We start from the raw sequence: 14,462 nt of genomic DNA on the forward strand, positions 1-14,462 counted from the left end.
CTTTCACTGCAGAAACAAGCGTACTTACTTAATAGAGCAGAACAGATTGTCCCCCATCTGGACCAACGAGCAACCTTTCTTAGCCTCGCCGGCAGCCACGAACACCGGCAGCTCATCTGGAGAGTCCCTGCAGTGGATACAACACACCAGAGTATGAAGTCTGTCCGCTTCTTTGGCTCATGCCTTCTTTGTGTTACTATCATCGGGGGGAGGAGACCTACTCCTTTTTAGGAACAACTTCTTCCCCTCTGACATCAGATCTCTGAATGGTCCACAAACCCATGAGTACCCATGAATGGGGATGGCAAATCTGCATAGCAGTTAGCTTAGATCTTTACTGATCTGGGTTCAAGTCCCACCACGATCTGTAAGGAGTTTGTACTTCTCCCCACAACTACGTGGGTTTTCACTGAGTTCTCCAGTTTCCTCCCACATTCCAAGGACGTATGGGTTCGTAAGCACAGAATGAACTGCCATCATGTGGTAGTGGAGGTGGATTCATTAGGGACATTTAAGAGACTCTTGGAATAGAGGGAGATCCATTTAGAACGGGGATGAGGAGGAGTTTCTTTAGCCAGAGCAGTGAATCTGTGGAATTCATTGCCACAGACGGCTGTGGAGGCCAAGTCATTGGGTACAATTAAAGCAGAGCTTGATAGGTTCTTGGTGAGTCAGGGTGCAAGAATTTATGGGGAAAAGACAGGAGAAGGTTGAGAGGGATAATAAATCAATTATGATGGAATGGTGGAGCAATCGTTTTCTGTTGATCAGTGTCAAAGAAAGCCAAGTTAAATTCACAAACAAGAAAATCTGCAGATGCTGGAAATCCAAGTGTTATGTGTGCTGAACAAACCAGATGGAAATGGGGTCCAGGACTGATCCCCCCCCTCCCCGGGAACCATGCTGCTAATGAGAGAGAGAGATGAAGAACAGAGGGAGAGGCACCTGCTACAGATAAGAGAGAGAGAGAGAGACGGATGATTTAGTAGTATGGCTTCTTCACTGATGGAAAGGTAAACAATCTTTTGCTGCAAGGACACTTCTTTGCTCGTTAACATTCTTACTGAGACAGCAGGGAGTGGACTAGTTTGATGGACATGGACATGTGGAGTTGATGGATGGCTGACACCCCATCAGTGGGAGATACCCTCAGACACACCAGTGGACACTGAAAGAGTGTTGTGCACCCACAGGAAGGTGGGGGCCTGGAGGATCGGTTAAGGAGAATCGGTCTGGAGTAGGTGGATGAAGGCAGACTGGTGGGGACTTGTGTGTGTGTGTCCGCCCTTGCCTGGGTGACGAGTCCATCACTGAAGAATGGTCTAGCCTGGAATGGAAGGGTCATAACCGGTGACCCCAACTGTACAACGGAACAAGAAGACGATGGAAGGTTTGCCTGCTGCAGCTGCTCATCTCTTGTTCTCTCTCTCTCTCCAACATTGCAACAACTACCTCAACACGAACTGAACTGAACTCGAGATTCTCTTATGACAATTCATTTACCCCTAGACTTTGATAGAGCTTGGTTTTGATTCTTATTCCTACACTTCTGTATTTATCATTGCTTACCTGTTTTATATGTATATTTGCATTTTTGATACTGTATTGCTTAGTTTACTAGTAAACACCTTTAGTTACAGTACCACCAGACTCCAACGTATCATTCCATTTCTGCTGGTCTGTTAACCCAGTTACGGGGTACGTAACACAAGCAACATACATAAAATGTCGTAGGAACTCAGCAGGTCGGACAACATCTTTTGAAAAAAGTACAGTCGGCATTGGGTAGCCTCTAACCTGATGGCATGAACTTAGATTTTTCAAACTTCCAGTAATGACTCCCACCCCCTCCCCTTCACCTCCATCATTTCCCATCCCCTTTTCCCTCCTTCACCTTATCTCCTTGCCTGCCCATTGCCTCTGTCTGGTAATCCTCTCCCCCCCCCCCCGCCCCCTCTTTTCTTTCTTCCATGGCCTTCTGACTCTTTCACCAATCATCTTCCCAGCTCTTAACTTCATCCCTCCCCCTCCAAGTTTCACCTATCACCTAGTGTTTCTTTCTCCCCTCCCCAACCTTTTGAATCTACTCCTCAGCTCTTTTTCTCCAGTCCTGCCAAAGAGTTTCAGCTTGAAACATCGACTGTACTTTTTTCCATAGATGCTGCCTGGCCTGCTGACTTCCTCCAGCATTTTGTGCAAATGAAATCCTCTGTGATTCAATGTTGTAAAACAATACAATGTGAAAACTTCTGCAGGGCGGGGGGGGGGGGGTTGAATACTTTTTATTGGTACTGTATATGTACTTTGATAATATATTTACTTTGAACTTTGAACATTGCCTGGACTGAGAGGCTTGACCACTGGACACCGACCTCCATGCAGAATATGACCCGTCTACAACCACTCTTTGCTTTCTGTGGGCAAACCAATTCTGGATCCACAAAGCAATGTCCCCTTGTATCCTATAGGTTTACGAGAAGGGAGGGATTCAAAGAGCAACTTCTTCACACTGAGGATAGTGGAATGAGCTTCCTGAGGACGTGGTAGAGGCAGGTGCAATTACATTGATTAAAGACATTTGGACAGGAAAGGTTTAGAGTGATACAGGCCAAATATAGACAATTAAGATTAGTATATGCAGGTGTGGTGACTGGCATAGATTTCTGTACAAGAATACTTCATGAATCTAAATATCTACCACAAGCTCCAGGAAGCCTCTCTTGAGAGAGGAGGCGTTTTTCATTCATCTTTTTCTCTTTTCCCTCTTTCCCTCTTTTTCACAATTGACTTATTATTGTAACTTGAAGTAATTTTTGTAATATATTGCGCTATACTGCTGTCACAAATCAGCAACTTTCATGACACGTCAGAGCCTCCTGGTTCTGATTCTGATTCGGTGTTGTTTTTTAGGGTGGAGTGATATTTGCTTCAAATGTTTATTTGAATGTCAGTTCTTACAGTTTTGTTTCGGTGCATATTTAAGCAGGAGAATCCTGAAGAAGTGTCCATGCAGGAAGCAAAGGACCTCTGCCGAATGTACTGCCTACACGTGGCTCTCCTCTGCAACCTTCCATTGACTCAAAGAGCTCTCAAGAGCAAGGCCAAGTGGCAAAATTCAGCCATCTCATTCCTACTACTGGTAAGCATAAAGACTGTTGACCAATAGAGAACAGAAAAGGCCATTGGCACTACTGGCTCATATAGATACATCCCACTGCTGGTCCTGATTGGCTCTGTGAAACCAGAGCTGGCTGTTCTACTCCACAGTGGCCTCTGATTGGCTCTTATACCACAGAGCTGGTTCTGGTTGGCTATTTTACCCTACAGCTGGCTCTTTTCCCCTTTGCCAGAGTTTCATCTGATTGACTGTTTTATCTCATTGTTGTTTCTGATTGGCTGCTATACCCCATTGCTAGCTCTGGTTGGCCAGTTAACCTCTCAATTGGCTTGGGTTTGCCATTTCACCTCAAAACCATCTCTGATTGGTTGTTATATCTTATAGATTGATATGATTGGCTGTTATACCCATGCTTCCTATGAGACACTACAGTAGCTTCCATCTTTTTTTCTCTTTTATTTTACCCCACCTCTCAACACAACCTTCTCATTGGATCATGCAACTAGGGAGATGGTGGAAGATGAACAATGATGTTTGATCCCAAGTCAACATCGCCAGTTGAGGGGTGGACAACAAAGCAATGTCCCCATTCAGAGAAGTGCAGAGTCAAGGTCTTCTAAAGCATATCAGTGTTAATTGCCTCAAGGACTCTGCGTGGTAGCACCTCCCACACTCTTATGAGATTGTAGGCTTGTTACGGCACAGAAAGAGGCAATTTGTTCCATTATTTCTGACTCATCAATGCCATACTTACCTTTATCCCAAAGCAAAGCAAATTATTATTTTTCCTCTCAAGTGCCTGTGCACTTTTTTTTTGGATTCCCTGATTGGTTCTGATTCCACTAATAAAAAAGATTAATCAAGTCCTTATTGTCCAGAAAACAGACCTTCATCATCTCCTTGAAAAATACTGTCAGCTGAGTTAGACATGACTTGCCCCCCCCCCCCCCCCGCTAAGAGCAATGGTTCTGAAAATTCACAGAAATCCTGTCCCTAAGAATCCTCGCCTGTAGGTTCCCTACCATTGACAAGAGATTCACAGATTTATGGTTCCAGGATTATCCCTATTTCCATTCTTAATCAACAGAACATTCAATACTTTTAGGTCCTTCAATATCACATCTGTAACTGAAGAAGACATGAAGATTTTGGTCAAGTTCTTAGCAATCTCATCACTTGCATTTCTCAGTACACTGGGTTATCTCCCATCAGGTCTTTGGGTCCTGATACAATATATACTCAGTGGCCACTTGATTAGGAGTACCTAATAAAGTTGTACTGAGTGTATATTCATGGTCTTCTATAGTCCATCCAAGAAATACTCTTCGGCACACCACTGTTGTAACGCATGGTTATTTGAGCTACTGTCACCTTCCTGTTAGCTTGAACCTGTCTGACCATTCTCCTGACCTGTCTTACCAACGAGTGGTTTTCGCCCACCAAACTACCGCTCACTGGATGTTTCATTTTTTTGCACCATTCTTTGTAATCTCTAGAGACTGTTGTGCCTGAAAATCCCAGGGGATCAGCAGTTCCTGAGATACTCACACCACCCTGTCAGGCACCAACAATCATTCTGCAGTCAAAGTTACTTAGATCATATTTGTTCTCCATTCTGATGTTCATTCTGAACAACAGCAGAAACTCTTGACCACATCTGCATGCTTCTGTGCACTGAGTGCTGCCACGTGATTGGTTGATTAGATATTTGCATTAATGAACAGGTGCACAGGTGTACCTAATAAAGTGGCCACACATAGTAAGTGCAAAGTGTATAAGTCAGAAGACCCAACACTTTCTCTTCCTTTATCTGAAATTGGTAGCAAACTCCCCAGAATGTAGTCCTTATATTTTCACAAGCATTAGTGGCTTATCTTTGTGTTCAGGACGCTAAGATAATCTTTCAGTAGAACCAGAATCACAAGTTCCTTCAGCATAGAGTTTACCCTTCCATTTCTTCATGCAGCATATTCCAGATCTAGACAATTGTAAGGAATTCTCTTTCCTTCCCACAGAGGAGGATGGCGGAATTCCTGGTGCTGAGGAAACTGGGTGCCACCCGAGACTGGCTAGTCGACATGACATATTTGACTGACCTGAGTGATGGGCATCTCTTTAAAAGTGTGGCAAAGATCTGCTCTGAACGGCCACCTGGTGCAGGTAAATGTAGAAACGGCAGCCCTTATTAAACAGAAAATATTTGAGCTGCACTCAGAGGAGATGAGTTTGCCACAGGCGGTAGCTTTTTTGCCTCTGACTCCGAAGGTGGTGAGTTCAAGTCTATTCCAAATATACAAGTTGTCAACACATTCCTGTGTGAGGGAGTGCTGCAGAGTTTCTCAGTGAGACTTCAAACTGAAGCGGGTGTAAGAGATTCCATCTCACTTTTATTTTCTAATGAGGATACGTTGAGTAAGTTGGGGATTTTTACTTTGGAGTGGAGCAGGATGAGATGTGCCTTGATAGAAGCGTACAATATAATAAGAGGCATGGATGGGGTGGATGGCCAGAGACCTTTTCCCAGAGGGGAAATGGCTTATAGGAGGGGCATAATCTTAAAGTGATTGGTAGGAAGTCTTTGGGAATGTCAGAGGCAGTTTTTTTTATACACAGAACTGTACACAGTACTCCTAATTAGGCCTCATCAATGTCTTGTACAGCTTCAGCATAACATCCAACTCCTGTGCTCTGTGCTTTGACTTATGAAGGCAAATGTGCCAAAAGCTCTCCTTACAACTCTATTTACCACTGATGCCACTTTCTGTTGTGGTGGTGGGGGTCTGGTTGTTCAGAGTGCGGATGAACGTGGTCCCACTCCAGTGTAATCTCCGTTCTGCGGCTCCTGCTGTTCAACAGGGTCAGAGTTGCGGCTGGGGAGAGAGATCGGGAGAGAGTACCGAAGCATCTGGGAGGCCGTAACCACAATTTCTCCTGCTTTCGATGTCGGAGCTGCTTTTCCCGTGACATGCCCTCCCGGGCTACTTCTGTTGTCAGCTGACACCACAGCACCAGGTACCTCCAGTTACTGTGTGTAAGAGATATTTAGAGAATCGCTTCAATAACCAAGGCATAGTGTAGAAGGATATGGACTAAATGGGCCAATTGGGATTAGTTATGATGGCCAAAAAGATCAGTAAATTGGTGCAATATTGCCCTAAAACATTGGATTAGTAAACTGGTAAATATAGTTATATTAAATTTACCAATAATATTGAACGTAAATTTAATATATAATAACTAAATTTACCTGTTGACCGACCTCAGTGTTTTAGGAACAGCTTGTTCCCCTTTGCCATCAGATTTCAGAATGGTCCATGAACACTACCTTACTAATACTCTTTTCATACTGTTTATTTAACTTACAGTGCTCTGCAAAAGTCTGAGGCACGCATGTATATAGCTAGTGTGCCTAAGACTTTTGCACGGTACTGTATTTGTCAACGTGGAGCAGAGAGTGAGTTGGTGAATCTGGTGAGAGTAAAGGATGCTGGGAATGGTGAGGATGGAGCGCCTTGGGAGAGGTGTGGGACAGGTGGCCGAGAAAGAATGCCAAGGACTGGGGGGCAGCACAGGTGCAGACACACCCAGCCCTGACACCTCAGGGAAGAACATTTGCTTCCAACCAGTTGGTTTAATGATCATAACAGAATGCCTCTCTGGTGCTTCCTGCTCTCTCCCTGCCCCCTTCCCACTCTCATTTCACAGTCGAGATCCAAATCAGAATCAAGTCTATCATCACTCACATATGTCATGAAATTTGTTTTTTTTTTGTGGCAGTAGTACAGTGTAATACATAAAATTACTACAATACTGTGCAAAAGTCTTAGGCACCCTAGCTATATATATATATATGTGCCTAAGATGTTTCCACAGCACTGTATACTAAATTGTTATGCTTGCATTATACAACAAATATCCTGACTTGTGTCAGTAGCAATAAACCTGAATCTGGTTCATGTACAGTGAAAAACTCAACACATCAGGCAGTATTCATGGAGAAGAATGAACAGTCGATGTTTCAGCCAAGTCCCTTGCATATAAGAACATAAGAGATAGAGACAGTCTTGCGAACAGGACTGTTGAAGAATCTCAACCTGAAATGTCGACTACTTGTTCCTCTCAATAGAAGCTGCCTGACCTCTCAAGGTCCAGCCCTACATCCCCGTCGTGAGAGGTGGAAATGGATAAGGCTGGCCGACAAGGCTCTGGTGAAGCTGTACAGGCCAGTCCCCTGTACAGTGGATACAATGGATGACTGAAACATTGATGAACTCCAACCATACCATCGGCTCTATGAGAAGAGGCTCATCGTAGAGTGAGCACATGACACAGTGCAGGGAAAGTCATCAGGATCCTGCACAGCTGATGATGGAGACACTCCTGGTCTGCCCTCGAGTAACGGGCTCAGAACAGAGGATGAAGGAGGCGGCAGGTCATCGATGGTCTATGCTCCACTGGGAGCTAAGGGCCCAAGAAGAAGATGCTGCCTGACCTGCTGAGCTCTTCCAGCATTTTGTGTGTGTTATTCTGGATTGCCAGCATCTGCAGGATCTGCTGAGTTTAGGAAATACTGCCAATGTACTTCATCAGAATCGGAATCAGGTTTACTACCAGTGGCATGTTTTGAGAGGGGAAAAAGGCAAAGGAGATGTGCAGGGTAGGTTTTAAACACAGAATGTTAGTTGCCTGGAATGGGCTGCCAGTTAGAATCGAAGCATTTAAGACTCTGTTTGACTATGAAACGAATGGGAGGTTTGGATTCTTCAGGCAGAAGAGATTTTATTTGGCATTGGGTCTGGCACAGACACAGTGGGCTGAAGGGCTTGTTTCTATGCTGAATGCAGAATGAAGTGTTACAGTTACAGAGAAAGTGCAGTGCAGGCAGACAGTGAGGCGCAAGCCCACAACAGGGTACACTGAAAGGTCAAGAGTGCATCTCATCATATGACAAGAGCAGGGCAGAAGGTGACCTTAAACTTCAGGCTCAAGCTCTCATTAATGACAGTCAAATGGCATTGTGCAGGACGGGTCATGTCTTATGAACTGAGTTTTTTGAGGAGCTGATGAAGGTAATTGATGAGGGAATGGGAGTGGTTGTTATCCATATGGATTTCAGCAAGGCAATTGACAAGGTCCCTCGATGTAGGCTGATCCAGAATAAGATATGGATTCTTATAAAATAGGAAAGAATAAAATGGTTGGTGAAGGTAGTTTGGATTCAGCATTGGCTTGAATGAGAGGATAGTGGTGGAGAAATGTTTCTCTGACTGGAGATCTATGATCAGCGTGTTCTCCAGGGATCAGCACTGGGACCTCTTGTTTGTGACATGCTCTCAGTGGCTACTTTATTTGGTACAACTGTACACATGCTCATTAACACAAATATTTCATCAGCCAGTCTTCTTGTATCTTCTGCTCAACAGAGAGGGGGAGAAGAGAGAATGACCAGGCTGAAATCATCATTGATTATGTTGACTGTTCACCCTTGGGCAAGGTGCAGGACCTGCTTAGCCCACGGTCAGGGTCACATGAAGCCATGGGAGCAGGTGGTGGATGGTCATATGAGCAGCTGGTGCAGATCACAGGCCCTGGTTATGCGACCACTGACCCCAGGCAGACAATCTCTGGAGAGTATTGATAATGGCTGGGGTCACCCGTCTTGTAAAGACATTGCCAGAAGGAGGCAATGACAAACCACTTCTGTAAAAAGACAATGATCGCCTATGTCATATGACACAGCACATAATGAACAAACTGTATATACATGTGCAACACGAGTGAATCTGCAGATGCTGTAAATAAATAAAAACACAAAATGCTGGCAGAACTCAGCAGGCCAGACAACATCTATGGGAGGAGGTAGTGACGACGTTTCGGGTCGAAACCCTTCATCAGGAGTGAAGTAACATGGGATGGTCGAGGGGGGATAAGAAGTGGGGGGAGGGATGAAGTAGAGAGCTGGGAAGTGATAGGCTGAAGGGAAATGGGCTAGGGGGAAGGTGGAGAATTATGGGAAATAAAAGAGAAAGAAAGGTAGGGCTGGGGGGAGAGATTATAGTGAGGGGGGAAAAAGAGAGAGAAAGAGAACCAGACTAAAATAATAGATAGGGATGGGGGTAAGGATGGGGGGCATGGGTATCAACGGAGGTCAGTGAGTTGGATGTTAAACCCGCTGATAAGGGGGGTGCTGTTGTCGACTGGCGCACCGACCTGTACATAGCGGAGGCACGACGACAACTCGCTGACACCTCCTCTTATCTACCCCTGGACCATGACTCACTCATGTTACCCCACTAGGGAGCACCAGTCCATTGTCTCCCAAACCATTTCCGATCTCATCAGCTCGGGAGATCTCCCATCCATGGCCACCAAACTTATAGTTCCCACACCCCGCACTTCCCGTTTCTACCTCCTACCTAAGATTCACAAACCTGCCTGTCCAGGCAGACCCATTGTCTCTGCTTGCTCCTGCCCCACTGAACTCATTTCTGCCTATCTCGACTCTGCTTTATCTCCCCTTGTTCATCCCTTCCCACCTATGTCCGTGATACTTCCCATGCTTTACATCTCTTCAAAGATTTCAAGTTCCCTGGCCCCCACTGCCTTATTTTCACCATGGACGTCCAGTCCCTATATACCTCTATCCCCCACCAGGAAGGTCTCCAAGATCTCCATTTCTTCCTGGATTCCAGACCCAGCCAGTCACCCTCTACCACCACTCTTCTCCGCCTCGCGGAATTAGTCCTCACCCTTAACAATTTCTCCTTTGGCTCCTCCCACTTCCTCCAAACTAAAGGTGTAGCCATGGGCACCTGCATGGGCCCTAGCTACGCCTGCCTTTTTGTCGGCCATGTGGAGCAATCTATGTTCCAAGCCTACACTGGTATCTGTCCTCCTCTTTTCTTGCGTTATATCGACGACTGCATTGGTGCTGCTTCCTGCACGCATGCTGAGCTCGTCAACTTCATTCACTTCACCTCCAACTTTCACCCCACCCTCAAATTCACCTGGTCTATTTCCGACACCTCCCTCCCCTTTCTAGATCTTTCTGTTTCTATCTCTGGAGACAGCCTATCCACCGACGTCTACTACAAACCTACTAACTCCCACAGCTACCTAGACTATTCCTCCTCCCACCCTGTCTCCTGCAAAAATGCTATTCCTTTCTCTCAATTCCGCCGCATCTGCTCTCAGGATGAGGCCTTTCATTCTAGGACAAAGGAGATGTCTTCCTTTTTTAAAGAAAGGGGCTTCCCTTCGTCCACTATCAACTCTGCCCTCCATCGCATCTCCCGTATTTCACGCACCTCTGCCATCACCCCATACCCCCGCCAGCCTACCAGGGATAGAGTCCCCCTGGTCCTCACTTATCACCCTACCAGCCTACAGATCCAACGTATAATTCTCCGTAACTTCCGCCACCTCCTACGTGATCCCACCACCAACCACATCTTCCCCTCCCCCCCACTCTCGGCTTTCCACAGGGATCGCTCCCTACGCGACTCCCTTGTCCATTCATTCCCCCCCGTCCCTCCCCATGGACCTCCCTCCGGGCACTTATCCCTGCAAACGGAAGAAGTGCTACACCTGCCCCCACACTTCTTCCCTCATCACCATCCCAGGCCCCAGACAGTCCTTTCAGGTGAGGCACCACTTCACCTGTGAGTCAACGGGGGTGATATACTGTATCCGGTGCTCCCGATGTGGCCATTTATACATTGGGGAGACCCGCCGCAGACTGGGAGACCGTTTCGCCAAACACCGACGCTTGGTCCTCCAGCAGTGGCGGGATCTCCCTGTGGCCACACACTTCAATTCCACAGACCACTCCCACTCCGACATGTCTGTCCATGGCCTCCTCTACCATCAAGATGAGGCCACACGCAGGTCGATGGAGCAATACCTTATCTCCCGCCTAGGTAGCCTCCTTCCTGCCGGCATGAACATCCAACTCACTGACCTCCGTTGATACCCCTGCCCCCCACCCTTACCCCCATCCCTATCTATTATTTTAGTCTGGTTCTCTTTCTCTCTCTTTTTCCCCCCTCACTATAATCTCTCCCCCCAGCCCTACCTTTCTTTCTCTTTTATTTCTCATAATTCTCCACCTTCCCCCTAGCCCATTTCCCTCCAGCCTATCACTTCCCAGCTCTCTACTTCAACCCTCCCCCCACTTCTTATCCCCCCTCGACCATCCCATGTTACTTCACTCCTGATGAAGGGTTTCGGCCTGAAACGTCGTCACTACCTCCTCCCATAGATGCTGTCTGGCCTGCTGAGTTCTGGTGTGTGTGTGTGTGTGTGTGTGTGTGTGTGTGTGTGTGTGTGTGTGTGTGTGTGTGTGTGTGTGTGTGTGTGTGTGTGTGTGTGTGTGTGTGTGTGTGTGTGTGTGTGTGTGTGTGTGTGTGTGTGTGTGTGTGTGTGTGTGTGTAAGAGAGACACACACACATATGAGAGAGAGAGTGTCACATTTGCACTCAGTGGCCACTTTATAACGCATTCCTGTACACCTACTCATTAATGCAAATATCTCATCAGCCAATCTTCTTGTGTCTTCTGCCCAACGGGAGGGGGAAGAAGAGAGAATGACCAGGGTGAGAGGGTCTTGGATTCTGTTGGCTGTTGTCCTGAGAAGGAGGGACGAGTGGACAGAGTCCATGGGGTGGAGGCTGGTGTCCGAGCTGGTCTGAATTGTGTCCACGGCTCTCTGCAGATTCTTGCAGTTCCGTGCAGAGCAGTTACCATGTCAAGGCGTAATGCATTCAAATAGGATGCTTTCTGTCATGCATCAATGAAAAGAATGCAATGAATCTTTGGAATTGTCTACCTCTAAGGATTTCATTTAGAGATACAGTACAGTAACAGTCCCTTTTGTTTCAATGAGTTCACGCTTCCCAATTACACCCATATGACCAATTAACCTCCCAACCAGCAATCCTTTTGGAATGTGGGACCAAAACAGAGTGCCAGGAAGAAACTCACGCACTCCCGGGGAGAATGTACAAACTCCTTTAGGACAGTGGTGGCAATTGAACCTGGGTCACTGGCACTGTAATAGCTTCAGCTAACTGCTTCGCTACAGTGCTGCCTCAGGGAGCTTGTTCAGTGATGAGTGAGAGATGTGGAGTCTCTTTATTTCATGCTTCTCAGAGCCCAGGTCTCTAATACAAAACTTTTGTTTGCACAGTCCATAAGGAGCAAGGGATTCCTCATATTGGTTTAATCCCAATGACCTCTGAACTGGTAGAAGAATACCTTGGCAAAATGCTTGAAGGAATGCCCCAACTTCACAGGTACGTAAAACATTGTGACAGCATCAATTATCTCTTGTGCTTAGGTCTTTATTGGTCCAGAGGAGGTTCATGAGAATGGTTCTGGGAATGAAAGGGTTAAAATATGAGGTGTGTCTGATGGCTTTTGGCCTGTATTCACTGGAGTTTAGAAGAATGAGGGGGGATCTCATTGAACACTACTGAATATTGAAAAGTCTAGACATATAGAGTGGATGCGGTGGGAAAGATTCCTATAGTGGGTAAGTCTCGGTTCAGAGGGCACAGACTCAGAATAGAGGGACATCCCTTTAGAACAGAGATGAGAAGGAATCTCTTTAGCCAGAGGGTGATGAATCTATGGAATTCATTGCCCCAGGCAGTCGTGGAGACCAAGTCATTGGGTATATTTAAAGGGAAGCAGAATAGGTTCTAGATTAGTAAGAGCAACAAAGGCTATGGGGAGAAAACAGCAGAATGGGGTTGAGAGGGATAATAAATCAGTCATGATGGAATGGCAGAACAGACTCGATGGGCTGAATGGCCATGTGTCTTGGCTTTTGTTAACTGCTCTCATTAATCCTTAGTGAGGACCCCAGTGTTGCATTACTGTTGAAGCTCAAAGAGTTTGATGAGGTCGTACATTGGCATTCAAGAAAGCCCTTGTCGGAGACATGGATTGACAGAATGCATAAGCTTCCATCAGGTAAAATGGCTAAAGTACTTGGATGTAATTATTCATTGATAATTGGTTTATTGTTGCATGTACCAAGATACAGAGAAATCTTTTGTTCTGTAGTCAGCAGGTCCAGCATCATCTATGGAGGGGAATAAAAAGTCCATGGTTTGGGCCAAAATCTTTCATCAGGACAGGAAAGGAAGGGACCAGGAGTCAGAATAAGAAGGTAGAGGGAAGTGTAGGAGCACAAGCTGGAAGGCGATTGGTGAGATCAGGTGAGGGGGAAGGTAGATGGGTGGGTGAGAGGGGATGAAGTAAGAAGCTGGGTGTGATAGGTTGAAGGGATAAGGGGCTAAAGAAGAAGGAACCTTTTAGGAGAGGAGAGTGGATCATGGCAGAAAGGGAAGGAGGAGGGGCAAGAGAGGGAGATAATGGGCAGGTCATGAAGGGGCGGGGAGAGGAGGGGAAAGGGAAAAGGAAGTGGTGAGGGGCTATCAGAACAAGAGAAGAGAGTTAGGAGACAGGTGATGGGTGAGACCAGTGAAGGGGATGGTGAGCGGGTGGGGGTGGGGGGATGATATGAGAAGCTGAGAGGTGATAGGTGGAAAAGGCAAAGGGCTAAAGAAGAAGGGATCTGATAGGAGAGGAAGGTGGGTCATTGGAGGAAGAGAAGGAGTGGGGAACCAGAGGGAGATGACAGGTGACAGTGAGGATGGGAAAGGAGAAGAGAGAGAATGAGCAAGTTACTGTAATGGGGAATAGGAGGAAAAATCACAAAACGGTAGAGGTAGGGTAAATATAATCAGGCTTGTTCCACTGAGGCTGGGTGAGACTATAGCTAGAGTCATGGGTAAAGTGTGAAAGGTGAAAAAGTTAAGGGGAACATGAGGGGAAACTTCTTCACTCAGAGGGTTGTGAGAGTGGAATGAGCTGCCAGTGCAAGAGGTGCATGTGAGCTCAATTTCAATGTTTAAGAGAAGTTTGGATAGGGACATGGATGAAGGGCTATGGTCCCGGTGCTTTTCAAAGGGAGTATGCAGTTTAGATAGGCCAAGGGGCCTGTTTCTGTGCTGTACTTTCCTATGAAAGGGTAAGGGAGGCGGGAGGGGGGGGGTCAGGGGGGAGAGATTCCTGGAAGTTAGAGAAATCACTGGGGTTTGAGTTATAAGGAGAGACTGAATACACTGAAATTTTATTTACCGGAGCCCACGAGACTGAGTGGTGACTTAGATAGGTTAATATAATTACAATAAGGTGAATAGCCAGTTATTTCCCCAGGAGTTGGGAGTCCAAACCTAGAAGGCATGGGTTTAAAGTGAGAGGGGAATGATTTAAAAGGGGCCTCAGAGGCAACTGTTTCATACAGAGGGTGGTGGGTGCAGGTTATGACCGGCCA

At 46.3% G+C, this 14,462-nt stretch overlaps 1 protein-coding gene across 2 annotated transcripts in view; it reads left to right on the plus strand.

Moving 5' to 3' along the window:
* The window catches only part of LOC140728861 (probable ATP-dependent RNA helicase DDX60), a 176,981-nt gene that overhangs the window by 29,784 nt on the left and 132,735 nt on the right, over nt 1–14,462 (plus strand). The window contains exons 7-11 of one of the 2 annotated variants that reach the window (XM_073047895.1): nt 2,987–3,139; nt 5,134–5,278; nt 5,975–6,130; nt 12,306–12,411; nt 12,975–13,093. In XM_073047895.1, coding sequence (XP_072903996.1) covers nt 2,987–3,139; nt 5,134–5,278; nt 5,975–6,130; nt 12,306–12,411; nt 12,975–13,093 — 679 coding nt within the window. Of the gene's footprint in view, nt 1–2,983; nt 3,140–5,133; nt 5,279–5,974; nt 6,131–12,305; nt 12,412–12,974; nt 13,094–14,462 lie in introns of both variants that reach the window. The other variant, XM_073047896.1, reaches the window with a different exon arrangement.

Source organism: Hemitrygon akajei, chromosome 6 (genome assembly GCF_048418815.1).
Source record: "Hemitrygon akajei chromosome 6, sHemAka1.3, whole genome shotgun sequence".
Classification (NCBI taxonomy): domain Eukaryota; kingdom Metazoa; phylum Chordata; class Chondrichthyes; order Myliobatiformes; family Dasyatidae; genus Hemitrygon; species Hemitrygon akajei.